The sequence below is a fragment of the Galeopterus variegatus genome, unplaced genomic scaffold (assembly GCF_000696425.1).
Source record: "Galeopterus variegatus unplaced genomic scaffold, G_variegatus-3.0.2 Scaffold549, whole genome shotgun sequence".
In the NCBI taxonomy this organism is placed as follows: Eukaryota; Metazoa; Chordata; class Mammalia; order Dermoptera; family Cynocephalidae; genus Galeopterus; species Galeopterus variegatus.
In genome coordinates this window covers 288,824-303,803 of record NW_007726660.1, presented here as the reverse complement: position 1 = coordinate 303,803, position 14,980 = coordinate 288,824, and the positions used below count along the sequence as shown (strand labels likewise).

The 14,980-nt window shown below is 42.0% G+C and overlaps 1 protein-coding gene across 5 annotated transcripts in view; it reads right to left on the bottom strand.

Moving 5' to 3' along the window:
• MAPKAP1 (mitogen-activated protein kinase associated protein 1) overlaps positions 1-14,980 on the bottom strand; it is a 263,963-nt gene that overhangs the window by 24,074 nt on the left and 224,909 nt on the right. For all 5 annotated transcript variants that reach the window (XM_008569957.1, XM_008569959.1, XM_008569958.1 and 2 more), the window contains one exon: positions 4,084-4,221. In XM_008569957.1, the coding sequence (XP_008568179.1) occupies positions 4,084-4,221 (138 nt within the window). The remainder of the gene's footprint in view (positions 1-4,083; positions 4,222-14,980) is intronic.

The window sequence follows — 14,980 nt, the reverse complement described above, 5'->3', positions numbered from 1 at the left end:
ATACGTACATTTTTTTTAGGCATGTACCTATTTAGTCATTAATTTCCAGGTCCTTAAACACTCACAGGGACAGAGCAATAAATCTTCCTCTGAGAACCTGGCCTAAGAGGGAGAAGTCGAGGGTAAAGGAAAGAGAGCCACAGAGCTGCTATTTATGAAGTACAGTTTCAGAGTCTGGGTCTTCTGATGCCACAATATATGTAATTATGTGTTTCACTGCAGGCACTCTAACACTTAGTCCCTTTGCCAAGTCAGCTATTCATGTGCTTTTTGGATATGGCATCAATTAAACTCGAGTTGTGTTCCTTATGAAGACCAAATTAATGGTTTGACAGCAGCTTTCTCAATAAACACTGCAAACTGGCCATATTCGAAGGTTTCAAAACCACTTCTTTTCTGTTCAAAATTCTGACAAACATGTCTCAAGTAAGACTGGGAACAACTTCATTATCCTCCTAACACTTAATGTCTTTTTGTAAAGAGGGCTGTTTAATAACACGTCTGCTCTGTTTTCACAACTAAATTATTCCAGTTGGTCACACGTTCCAGTCTTCGGCAAGACACTTGTGTTATGAGAGATAAAAACATGAAAAAGGAAATATACTGCAGAAATCAAAAACCTTATCTACTTCTAGACTCTCTCACTTTGCCATAATTCATTCAAGAAGGCCCCAAGAATAATTTTTGATGTAAACTCTGCTACAAACATACATCACTATGCTGATAAAAATCACAGGCTAAACTTATGAAATATAGTGACTTTCATTTCTTTAGTGATGTTAAAATAACTTTTTTCTAAGGTTCAACAGACATGAAAGATAAGGGGTTACCATTAATCCTTTAAAAAAAAAAGAAAGAAAAAGAAACCTCATTGATTAATTCTATGGTCTGATGATGGTCTGAGGATGAACTTTTTAGATTAAGTGATGTTAAAATAACTTTTTTCTAAGGTTCAACAGACATGAAAGATAAGGGGTTACCATTAATCCTTTAAAAAAAAAAGAAAGAAAAAGAAACCTCATTGATTAATTCTATGGTCTGATGATGGTCTGAGGATGAACTTTTTAGATTAAGTCATTGAATTAATTTGATCAAGATACTGGAAATCATAAAAACACATAGCATCAAACCAATTCACTTAATCATTTTTGGACACTTTACAACATAAATTATGTTGAATAGTTTTTGGTTTCTAAATTCTGACTTCATTAAGTTCAAATTCAAGTCAACAAACATTCACTGAGGATGACTCTGCAGGCGCTGTGCTAGGGACTAAGGATACAGAAACCAGTCCCTGGGTCAATTAGTTCAGAATGGAGATGAGAATGGGAGAGGAGCAGACCTCAAACATGTAAATACAGCCCAAGTGTGAGGTGCTTTACTTACAGGTATGGACAAACTCCTGGGGGCGAAGTTAACCAAGAAAGCCTGATGTTGAAACTGGATTTTGAAAAATGAGTGAGCTGAGGGTGGGCAGGTGAAAATGTTCATAAGTTTGAGGGAAGGTCAGGGTCGAAGGTATATTCCAGTCAATGGGAACAGTGGAAGCACAGAATGCATTGTGTGGTAGTTCACAGTGACCACAGCACAAATTTGAGATGGGAGATTATGGGCTATGAGGCTAGAGTAGTCAGCTGGTTGTCAATGTCTGCAAAGGCTATGCTGAGGAGTCTGAATTTTATTCTGTAAGCCTGACAAACAAATTTCTCTTTTTTTTAAGCAGCAAAATCCTTTCATCAGCTGACTTTATAAATACAGAATCTCAAAATAGAAAAAAAGAGTTCTTTGGTTAAAGGGGAAGCCTTATGCCTAATCCTACACACACACATACACACACAAACACACACAGGTGTGCATGTGTGCCCCTGAGGTCCCTCTGAGAACCTAGAGCTCTGAAGAAAATGGTTTGAAAACCACTGCTATAGGGCACAGGGACGTAGGAAGTATTTTACTGGGGCAGTGAGTCTCTTTGTTCAGGAAAGTGCCACCATTTCTAGATCTCGTGAGTGGGAGAGGAGGAAACCTCTGTAAGACCCACCTGTGCAGCTTTTGCACAGAACCACACGGTATATCTAAAAACAAGACAAAGACTCCTAATGGAGTGTCAATACTAAAATAATCAGGGCCATGTCTGCACTGTATCTACAGTGCTGGGAGCTTGGCCTCACTCACACAGATGTGTAACAACCACTAGTTGAATGGCTAATCCCACAAGGCGCCTGGGAAGAGGTGACTGTGAATCTTTTCTTTTTTCCCTACTTGGCTGGGTATGTTATATCCTGTACCTTTCAGCGCCTGAATCACAGCCTTCCTTGGCACAGTGAGTGTGCTGGTGTGAGTATAAGGGAAACCTGAACCTTGCTTCTAGTTCTCTCCCTAACCTTTTCACTCCAGCACTCTATGCAACAAAGAAGTGATTGCCTTTCATTTCTCAGAGATATGGAGAATTGATAAAATGTTACTTTTCAAAGCATTCTCAGTTCTTGGGAAGAAAGATGGCAGAACAATGACATCTTTATTGGCCGATAAACTAGAGTGAGCGGGATTAGGAAGATGTTTATCCAAAGGCAGAGGGAATTCAGCAGCCTTGTGGCAAGAACCCCAGGGCAGCAGACAGTCCTCTCATGGGCCTCTTCAGGAAGTCATGAGAGTCAGAGTCAGAAACCTCACGGGGATGACAGGAATGGCAGGAAGTGGGTGGGGCTGGCCTTACTCCTTTCCCCATGCCTCACTAAGTTGTGCTCCCTTCTTACCGAGCTGGAGGATAATGAGTTAAAAGCAGGAGAATATGCAACACAGCATAGCTGGATTTGACAAGTGGGTGGGGCTGGCCTTACTCCTTTCCCCATGCCTCACTAAGTTGTGCTCCCTTCTTACCCAGCTGGAGGATAATGAGTTAAAAGCAGGAGAATATGCAACCCAGCATAGCTGGATTTGACAAAAAAAAAATAGACATTCACCCATAAATGAGGCAATATGGCATGTGCCCAGGCTATAAGCCCCCTTCAGTGGCTCAGTGCTCTTCAGGCCCCTGTTTAGTCAGTATTATCTAAAAACTTGAATCATATTATAAACACTTGCTGGCTTTTACATTTCTCATTGTTCCTTTGGGTATGTAATTCCTTATAACACTTGTTCTCAAGTTTAGTGGACACTGGAACATAGGGGATTAACAAAAATTAGATGCCTGTACCCCGAGTTACCAAATCAGAATTTACCTGCATTTTAAATAGGCTCTGCAGATAATGCTGATCTGTACTAGAGTTCGAGAACCATTGTCTCATAGCCTTCTCCAGGCAACTGATAAACCCTTATTTGGTTTAAACTTCTTCCATAGAGGAATTTCAATGTGACCTGTGTCCTTTCTGCCCCTTGATAGGACTGGAGTCCTAAAAATGATTAAGTGATTAATCTACATGCTATACTCAATTACTTAACTGCTAAAATATAACATGCCAAAAAATACAACCGGACTATATCTACTCTGATAATTTCGGCAGAGAAATAAACGCCAACCCAGCAGCGATCTCTTCTGCAGGACCCAGGCACGAGTTTAATTATGAGCTGGTAGGTCACACAGCTGCCAATAATCGGGGGGTGGGTGCTGACACTTCCAGCATGATGGATATCTAAATCTAGTCTTCAGCTGCCACAGGAAATCCCCCAGCTTCCCTCGATCTGGCATGAAAGGAAGGCAGGTCCAGCTCTGACTGGTCAAGTCTCCCAAATGGGAAGTGGAAAGGAGCACAAAGTGAATTGAGGGCTCTGGTGAGTGCAAATTCCCAGCAGGAATCTGCCCCCATGCCCCCAACCCTGGGGGGGGTTTGGGGGGTACGGCACTGCTGAGGTCAGAGGCAGGGCTGCAGGTTCTCTCCTGCCATCAAGACCGAATAGGATGGGATTCACATCAGGCTCTGGGTACCACAATACAATCCCATTTGATTAAAAGAAATTTCTGGTAATGAATTAAACAGACCGAAGGAAAAAAGGACATGGTGGCAATATATTCTCCTGGCACCCAGCACACAGAGGGGAAGAGGGGGGAAAGAGAGAAAGGAGACATAAATAAAAGGGACTACTCACTGGGGCTTTTTTCTTCAGCAAGGTCACAGGCACAGAGCAGGTCAGAATCGATTGAGATGGGTTTCTGCTTAATCCAAAACTTAGTGCTGGCTTTTTGATTCGTAACAGGGTCTATCTCTACTTTGTCTCCAGAGATACCTGTAAGGCCAAGGGGAGGACAAAAAAGAAGCCACGAGAAGTGGAAGGTATAAGTGATTTCAGTGTAATCATTTGACCTGTTTTATAAACCCTGAATTGGATGAACATGAGCTCTTTCTTAGGGCTTTGGGGAATGCCATGGGCTTCTTTTTATTTTTTCGTGGCTGGCTAGTACGGGGTTCCTAACCCTTATCCCTGGTGTTGGAAGGGGAACAACCCAAAACTACATGGAAAGGTATTAAGAAACATATATTCTTCAACTATAACACAGATACAATACAGAGTTAACTTATATACTTAACTGTACACTACCTCTTATTGTAATGCAATAAACTATAATACAAAGGGTCTTCAAAAAGTTCATGGAAAGATTCATATTATTATTATTATTATTATTAGGAGAGACTGCTCTGCTATCTTCAGAGGAGACAATGCAGTGATGCTTGCTTAACCCTGGTCCTTACTGTGTGGTCTTTGGTAAAGATGAACAATTGGCATTTTTTTACCAACTGAACACTGGAATTTGTCATTAGACATATTTCAGGAACATCATATTTCAATTAGGCATAGTGTCGTAAGTCCAATTGACTCTGGACGTTCAGGTCTAGGTAATTTCAGGAGGGTGAGAATGTATCAGGAGACCAATTTTATTACATTTCATTTAAAATAGATTACAACTACCCCGTTACACTCTTGCCTCCAATTTGGTCATTAATTGTTAAACATCTAGACATTTCTATAGTTCCCTGAAAAAAGAAAAGTACTTAAGCCATGGTTGCTGGTAGCAAGTGTGTGTGTGTGTGTACATGTGTTTTCCCCTCCTTCTTCTGCTTCTTGTTTTGTCATTTATAAAAGCCAAAACGAGCAGAGCAAAATAAATGTGCATATCTCTTATGTGGAAATAAACCTTGCCCCACATTCCTTTCTCAGAATAGAGGGGGAAAAAATCATCACCACGGACATGGTTTTAACATTTGTTCTATGGCCCTGCAGCTCCTGAAGCTGTAGTCAGTCAATATTGTTAATGTACCTTGTTAATTTGATAGGATTTGTCAGGTAACTCCACTGGAAAATTATATAAAACTGTTCCAGATGAAAAGATGATAGTGACATGAATTAAAGTGATAGAACAATAGTGGAATATAAACCAGAAATGACACCGAAAGTGGCTGTTGATTTATTGCTGTACTGAGTTTGGTTCTGGGCTCCCATGTATATTAGTGCTACAAATCTGGGTCCATTTAGCAGAGGGATGCTCATACATACATCACCAGCTCCTGCTCCAAGCCAAGGTCACTCCCCATTGCATCAATCTTTTCAACAGAGCCTACTTCACAAAGCAGGACTTTTGTAACCATCTCAGATGTAACAGACTCTCGTCCTCTTTCATCTTTCTTTTATCATGTAAAGTACACTTTAACTTCTATTATTTTTATCTGCAAATTGTTACTGTATAGTTCATCCATTACAGGCTATATCTCTGCATCAGTTGCCTAAGCTCTGCACAGCCACAAGAACACTTTCCCAATGACTTTCTTGGTGTTATTGTGTAGTTGCTGTTCACAGAGGGGAACCCCAAGACTGGGACTTGGGGATGAAGATGTGGGAGATGAATAGGTTCAGGATGGGCAGACAGGTGGAACACCACTTAAACAATTGGTATGTTCCAAAAAAGTTGCATGAAATCAAATCACATTTTCCCACTGATTTTAGTTCCAGAGATACTTCATCTTCATTTTGGATTGATCTGTAATTGGCAGGGGCTCCCAACACTTTAGTTTTAAGTTTTTCTGCTCTGCAGGCTTTCAGTCAAGTATTTAATGATCTGTAAAACACTTGCCTGCCTAGAGGAGTCACTATTTAAAGGAGCCTGTAGGGAAATCTTTCCTGATAGGAAAGATCCTTTTGTACATTAAGCAATCTCACTCTACTTGAAATCTGTGTGATTCTCAGCTTCTTAAAGCAGAGTACAAGGCTCCACAGGGCAGCCCTCTGCTTCTGGCCTGGGAGGGCCTGAAGTAGTCCATGGTGGAAGCCCATCTTCCTGAGCACACCCAGACCCACTGCTCAAGAGAGAGGCATAGAATCCAGCCTGGTGGCAACAGAGACCTGGGAGTCCTTAGGTCTTCTTGTAGGTTGGAGGAAGGAGGTACCATGGTGGGGGGGAGACCAGTTAAAAGGTAAAAGACTGGTGCCACAATCCAGGACAGGAACAGGGATGGTTGGGGGTAGGGTGCAGTAGGGATGAGCACGTTAAAGACAAAAGTACCAGGACTAGACAAATGACAGGGTATGGGGTATGACAAGGGGAAGTCAGAGAGGATCCTGGGGTGTCACTGCAGTGAAGAAGAGTGGGGGAGGAGATTGTGGAAGCTAGGCTGGTGGAACTCTCAAGTGAGGAAGTCAAGCAGTGCGGCTGTGACTTGCCTGTCACTGACACTTCTCTACTGCTAAGGGGAGTGGGTGGGTTAGAGGGCCAGAAGCAGCATTGTCTCTCTGTGACACTGGAGCGAGAAGATGACTGCTGAATGCATGATCCCTGTGGATCATTTTCCTTAAGGCCAAGGTCTAGGCAAAGAGGAAAGGTGCAAGCCTAGAGGAATCAGGCACCAGGAACCATTTGGTACAAACTTCTCCTAGGTCCAACAGGTATGATGCTAATTTTAGATACCACTCATTGAACACATACAGCATTAACACAAGTAACATTAACTGGCACCAACTATGTGCCAGCGTGTTTAGAAATCCATTGTGCACACTGATTCAAACCTCCTAACAACCTTATGAAGTTGGTTACTATGTTCACCTGTATGCTATAGATGAGGAAACAGAAACACAGGGAGGTTAAGTCACTTGCCCAAGATCATCCAGCTCATCAGTGGCAAAGTTGGAATTTGAACCCACAAGTCTAGTCCCAGAATCTGTCTTCTCAGCTACCAACTACACTATTCTGCAAGAACTGTGCCAGGTGTTTTATGCTCCCTAGAAGAGAAGAAAGTGCTTGTCTAAGGTCAGGGAGCTCTTAAGTGGAAAAGCCACTTTTCAAACCCAGAGCTGTCTGGTTTCTAGGTCCTGGTTCTTTCCACTTCTCCACATGGTTGAGAAGACGTAATAAGGAACTCTGCTCAAGCAGTCTTTAGTCTCCTCTCTCAATTTTCACCAGGGAACAAATGAATGCTCAAATGTACCAATAAATGCACACATCTATTTTTGTTCATACCTCTCAAATTAGAATACAAAATCCAGTCAATATTCTTTTTGACGACTGACCATGGATAGTTTTGATTTCGCTGGCTAAAGTTTTTATGTAAAGTCACTGAAGGAAAGGAAGAGGCAGTCCTTAAAGTGTCACTTATGCACTATTTTAAGTAATCCAAATTATAAATGTATTTCCAAAGAAATGAGAAGTTGACTTTTGTTAAGTTTACATTTCTCCAACTTGAGAATAGAGAAATAGTTAATTTGATCACAGTGGAATACAACATAACCATGAAAAATTATGCATAAGAAAAGTTTTGACTTGGAAAAATTCTTATGATACAATACTAAATGAAAAGGACAGAAAAATATTTACAGAAAAGAGATCAAAAGGATATGTTCCAAACCAGTAACAGTGGTCACCTCTGGTTAGTGGGATTACATCCTTTCCTTTTCTGTATTCTTCCAAAATACAAATTTCACCAAAAATCAAAAACAAACATCATTTTAAAAATTGACATTTTTTTGGTTTCTAATTCAGAATTCAGTACCCTTTACCAACTTTTTAAATGTGGGGAAGGACGAGTATATTGAATTCTGTAATCATGAAAAGTGACCCTAAATTGAAGAATACGTCCATCTACAGTTCTCAGGTACTCAAGGGGCCGAGCTGCTGGGAAGCGCTCACAAGGTTACATTATACCCAGCTTGGTGCCACTCTCAAAGATGGTGCTTGGCAGGCTTCACCTCCCAGCACTGGCAGGTGAGGAAGAAGAGAGTATGGGGGCTAGCCTGGAGAGGCCACGGTCAGCCCCTTCCCATGCAAACAAAGGAGGCCATTTGTCTCTTTTACCAGCTCTCCTCCCCTAACCACTTATCCACGGCCATCCGTCATGACCTTTTCATGCTCCCACTTCTGACAGCTTCCAGATACAGTGAGTCAAACTTCACTGGAAGCAAACTATCACACCAACTGTCAAACGCAGAAAACATTGCCTGATTGGTGTCCTACATCAGCGCCAGCATATAAATCCTTCCTTAACAAGACAGCTCAAAATAAACAAAAATGCAACTTTAATGCATATGCAACTCTCTGGGGAAACTATTTGTCCAAGGCTTTAGAGTTATCACAAGGAGACTCTTGTCTCTTTTAACTAACCAAAAGATTTCCATAAAAGGAAATTAGCACTGTATATCATCTTTTGCTAACACAGACTGAGTACCCACTTTGGGCAGCCCCTGTGCTAGGTGCTTTTGTGTACAGTGGCTTATTAAGAGTGAGTAACACCTCTATCAGGATGGCAGTATTAGCCCATTTTATACTTAAAATGTGCAGAGAGGTTAAGGATGGGGACTTTGGAGTCAGAAAGTCCTAAGTTCAAATATCAGCTTTCCTACTTCCTAAATATGTGACTTTGAGAAAATTGCTGTAAAACGGAGATGATAATATATACTTTATAGGCTTGTTATGAAGATTAAGTGAAATAAGGCAAGAAAAGTGCTTGCAATAGTGCCTGATACACAGCTAGTGACTACTACTACGATTTCTAATGACTATTATTATCAGGAGTCAGGCACTGGGCTAAGGAATGACACAGAACCAAGGTCAGGATTAGGGAGCTCAGGGAGCCACGGGAGGGATGTGAATAAGGGATGTGCCAAACGTAGGCTTGGGGAGTAAGGAGAATTCTCCCTGGGACCTGCTCTCCATCCCAGTACTGGAAGCAGTAGCAACCAGAATGACTGTCCAGCTTGGGAGACCAGTGCCCTCATCCCCATGAATCCTTTCAATAACCTCCCATCATCAAGTGGTCACTGGGCATATCTCTTCCCTGCAACCTCCAAGAGATCAACTCAACATCAGGGATAATGTTCTTAGATTTGGGTTTGTAGAAACAGGGAATCCCCATCCTATCAGGGCCTCAGGTCATTAATTTGGAGACCTTAATTTTGCTGACACATTCCCACTTGTGTTATCCTGGGCAAAGTTACTTCTCCTTTGGTGAGCCTGAGTTTCCTCTTTTGTAAAATGGGGGTAACAACAGTACCAACTTCCAGGGTGTCATGAAGACGGAATGGCATAAGCATATAAAAAACTTGGCATGCACTGGCACATAAGAGCTCATTCAATTATTACTAAAGATGAACCTCAGAAAGGTGAAATGATGTACTAGCCCAGAGTGAGTCATGAAGCTCAGGTCTACCTAAGTCTAGTGCGTGTTCCAAGCCACCAGCTGTTTCCCACTGTTTCAGGGGAGAATGATTAACTCTTAGAAGGCACACCGTCCCCTAAAGCACACTTAAAATACCCCTCTAAGAAGCTAAGACAACACTTTGGCAAAAGTATGGCATTTAGCCAATCCATGTCTCGGTATATATCCTGAGTTATTGTTTATTTGCACAGACTATGAGCTGTGATTCATTCATCAATTTCCTACAACTTTGAATCTAAGACTACAAAAGCTCCACTGTTGTTAAATCTTGTAGTAGCTTTTTATACGATTCTACAAACCTCTCATCTTCAGGTTACCTAGAGCCTTTGAAAGCCTAGAAAAGCCTGTGGGGAGTGCCACTGAACAACTCTTCACCAGAGTGGATTTTGCTGAATATATACAGCTAATCAATAGCATCTACACAGCAGTCAGAGAAGTCTTTGAAACTTGTCTAAATTTACACACAGGATCAGACACATAAGCTGTTTGGGCTTAATGAGATATCAGAGATCACCTAGTCTGGGGCTTTCATTCTGCATATGAAGAAATTGAGGTTCAAGGCTGGGACATGACTTGTCTGATGTCACCCATTAATGACAGAGCTGTAACATAATTCATATCCCCATATTACCAGGCTAGGGCTTACAAAGACCAGCCTCCTGCCTTGCAGGAGTGCTATGTATTCAATCACTGGTCAAATGCATTACACTATAAAAAGTGCTGCCTCCAGCAATACATTAGGCACCCAAAATAGACGACAAAATCATATTTTGGGTCACAACTAAAATGAAACCCAGTAGAGCTTTACTTTCTTGAGATCAAGTGGGGAAGTAGGCCCCAGGATCACTGGTTCCACTCAAGGGGATAACTACCCAAAACCGTTTGGGAACCACAGCTAAAAGCTACCAATCCAATGTGTGGTCAGTAAGAGACTCAATGACAAGCCTGAGTGTACCTGACTAGACTGGCACACGACCTAAGGGGCAGCCTGAACGTGAATGAACACACGGCAGCACTTAGCACAGGGCTGGGCACCAGGTCAGACCTTACTAAACGAGACCTGGGACTAACTAACCCCAGCAACACCTGTCTTTGGAATGCGGGCTAAGTTTTCTCTGTAGAGAAGGCAGTTACAAAGACTTTGTACTGGGGCAGTCAGATTACCAAACTAAATATTCTCTCAGTAAATGGATATCTCGGGTGAGCTTACAATGTCCCCTAGGAAGCAGTAATGTTGTTTCCTAAGAGAACTGATAGCATCGCTTGTAGAGTGGGGAAAACACTGTCTTCCTCATGTTCGGACCCTGCCACTCTGTTTGAGCTCGTGTCAAGAATGAGGAAGTGATAAAAAGAATACAGAACCTTGGATGAACTCTAATGAATTCTATTCCCATTAATTCCATTATGCTAGTGGGTCTCAACTTTTCCAATTCTCAATTCTTTCTCAGCCACCTGGGGAGCCTGACATGTTGTCATTAGTAACCCTGGATTACTCGACAGGGCGGCTCTGGTAGCAGGGAATTAGAGGAAAATATGCAGTTAGAAAAAGTTTCTGGGGCCGGCCCGGTGGCGCACTGCGCTAGTGCGCCACTTGGGAAGCGGCGGGGGCAACACCGAGGGTTGCGATCCCGTTGCCGGTCCCGGTCCGGTACGGGGGTGACACTGAGGGTTGCGATCCGTTGCCGGACACGGAAAAAGGACAAAAAAAAAAAAAAAGAAAAAGTTTCTGACATTCCCAATCAGATGTTTTCCTAACTCAATCACTGCATTAAGCACTAATGTGGTAAAGGAATTTTCTGGAGGCAGTCCTGATAGTATTTGTCCTGCTATTCCCTAAATTCATTAGTACTAAACTCAACTCTGAATTTTGCTTCAGAAAATGTTGTCACAATAGGAACAGAAAAGTCATTTAATACCAGAATTGCCATCTTCAAATTATTGAATGACCCAGGGATTTTGGAATGAAGAGTGATGCATGTATCCTCATGATCGTTTTAGTGTCTTGAAATGGAGAATAGTATCTCCTTAGTGTTCAATGAGAAAATGAAATGGGAACATGGAAGGAAGATCGGTCCACTTCCTAAGAACAGGCACTTCCAGATTATGTAACTACTTGAACTGTACTACACAGGTACTCTGCTGAAAACGAACAAGGGAAAATCTTTCATTCATACAGCCACCCAGAACTACTGTAAGAGTCAAAGTGAGCCTGAGGAGTAACAAAGTTCAGGCCATAGCTGCTTGCCTTCATTTATTTAGTCTTGTGTTGTTAATAGGTACTCTGCTGAAAACGAACAAGGGAAAATCTTTCATTCATACAGCCACCCAGAACTACTTTAAGAGTCAAAGTGAGCCTGAGGAGTAACAAAGTTCAGGCCATAGCTGCTTGCCTTCATTTATTTAGTCTTGTGTTGTTAATGTGTTTCTTAAGTTTGCATATTGTAAATAAAAAAATAATGCTGTAATCCATCCTTTCTTTGAGAGCTGGCCTGCAGTTATTGACTAGGGGGTTAAACAACTGCAGTAGGACAGATAAAGCAGGGAAGACAATAGGTGGCAAATGTGCTGCCTCCCATCATGCTCATGCCCAGGGCAGACATTTTTAATCCATCACAGAGTTTCTCTACGTTGCCCTCAGACACAGCTGGAGATGCTGTCTCAGCATAATGCTCTGGGCAGCCATTACAAACCTGATTGGAGTCAGTCTATGAGATGAAATCTTTTTGCCTTCTCTAAGATATGTGGTATTGTACTTGATGCTTTTGATAAATGACCACTATAATCATAAGTATTATGATTATACATATTGGACTGTCTTATAAAGAGATGATGGAGGTAACCGTGAAACCTTTTGGTAGAAGTTATTTTATACCCCTTAGTTTTAAAACCCATACAGAATCTGTATATCCTATATAGAATCATGTTAGGTTATATGTGAGATTATGACACAGATGGAATTCATGGTATATTACCTGATCAGTAACACATCCCTTCAGTGACACTGGAAGGGGCCTACGCTGACAAGTGGTAAGGTGAAGGAACCAAGTTAGGAGAAGTGGTGTAACTATCGAACCACTTCTCAGCCTGAGACCTTGTGTTTGGAAAACCAGGCTAACCAGCCCAGTAAGTAAAAACAAGTGTAGACAAAGAGATAACGGGTAAGAAAATCCTTTGAATACAGTGAAGTTGTGTTTTTTAAACACCACAATTAAGGGGAGATTCTGAGCCAGCGGGTCTGGAATGAGGCCAGGGATTTGGTGACTCTGATACATGGTCAGGGTCAGAAACACTTCTCTAAGGTGCTATGCACATAAGAGGTGTTACTATGGTGAAGTCTTGGCCCTCTCCGCCTTGTTCTTGTATCAGTTTCTGTGCAGCCCCTTGGCTGGAGCATCATAATTCAGTTCTGCCAGTCAGCCAACAAATACTTACCGATCGTGTACTATGGGCTTCCTAGATCATGAGTGGCATTCACCAGTGACCCTTTTAATTTCAGTGTTCCCCAAACCTACTTCACCTTACCATCCTGGCATGTTTGTGTAGCACCCCTGTCTCAGTGCCCAACCTCCCTCAAGTGGTCAGGCACAAAAGAACAGGCATAAAGGAGATCAAGTTACTGGAAAAACCTCAACCTGGTATAAGCTCAAATAAGGTCTATATTTAAAGGGCATCTGAACTTTTAGGCCCAACCCAGAGGGGAGGCAGACAAGAGAATATCTTCCAAAAATGTTTTAGGGAAATACAAGAATAGTTAGGCATGACAACTATGTTTGGTAAGCTTTCCAGGCTGGTAGAGCAGAGATGGCAAATAGCTTTCAATTTAAGAATCAGCTTCAATTGATTGGTAAGGGTTGCTGACAGACTGTGTTGGAAAGGACTGTGAGATTCTTCCTGAGGGAAGAAGTGGAGTGACTGATTAACGATGTCTGAAGGGGAGAGGAGGAGGAAGTCAAAGCACACTTGCTACACTGACATCCATTTCCAGATGCTAGGGGAGGGAAAAGGGTAGGGCATATTCGAAAGTTTTGGAACTAACCAATAAGAAGTAATCACTTCCTTTGTGAAGGCAAATTATTAATGACTGAGGCATCTGTGGCATGATGAATAGGGTTTGGCGTATGGGACTGGGTTTCAGTCCTCGTTCTGCTACTGGAACTGGATATCCCACTGCATATTTTGATGGTTGAGGGGGAGGGAGAGAGAGTTAGTATTTACTAAGTAACAGCTATGTGTCTGTAAACACTAAGTGCTTTACATACTCCACCTTATTTCATTAACTCCTCTGAGCCTCAATCTTGTCAGTGATGAAATGGGAACATCATCATTAATGTGTGGACTAAATGAGGTAGTAGGGTTGAAAGTTTACTGTATACTGTAAATTGTCATTGAACTATAGAGTACTAGCACAATGATAATTTGCATCCAAGGCATAATATAGTAGTTAGGCTCAGGACTCAGTCTCAGACAGTCTTGGGTTCTGATACTAACTTCATTCCTTCCTAGATTTCCCCCTACACACCAGTTTCCTCATATAAAAAAATGAAGATAGTATCAATATTATCTAATAATAGTACTGTGATTTTAGCTGGCAATGCAGGTAAAAAGAGCAATCAGCAAAGCACCTGGCACATAGCAAGCACCTGATAAACGATAACGGCTCCATAAAAATTACATTTCTTATCAATATATATATATATTTTTTTTACCAGTAAGGGGATTGCAACCCTTGGCACAGTGTTGTCTGCACCACGCTCAGCCAGTGAGCACACCGGCCATCCCTAAATAGGATCTGAACCCGCGGCCTCGGCGCTACCAGCACCGCACTCTCCCAAGTGAGCCATGGGGCCGGCCCATTATCAATATTATTTTTAAAAGATCAGATCTTTGTCATAGGTTTCATTAATAGAATCCTACAGAGTTTTTCAATCATAAAAAATCTGAAGGAAAATTGGTTCAAGTTTGGGTCTTGCAGATTAAATTTTGAGTCTCTCATCTCCTATGTTTCTCAGAAACCAATGGCAGATGTTGAAAATGGAGCATCAGCCACTACCACCCCATCAGAAACAAGCAGCTGCAGTGGCACTGCAGAGCTTGGGGATTCTAACCCTCTGCTGCATGCTGTTACGTATCCCAGCTCAAGCAGGGATGCTGGGCAAAGCCACACACAGATACTCACCACTTAGAACTTGCCACTGAGGCCAAGTGAAATCTCTGTTCTGACTGACACAAGATGGACAGGTGGAAGAGACAATCCATCAGTGTCAGGAAAGATCTGAAGCACCTGGCTAGTCAGGTGAAATAAAATAAATTATTTACTGATCTCAGAATAGAGCTGCTCCCTTGAATGT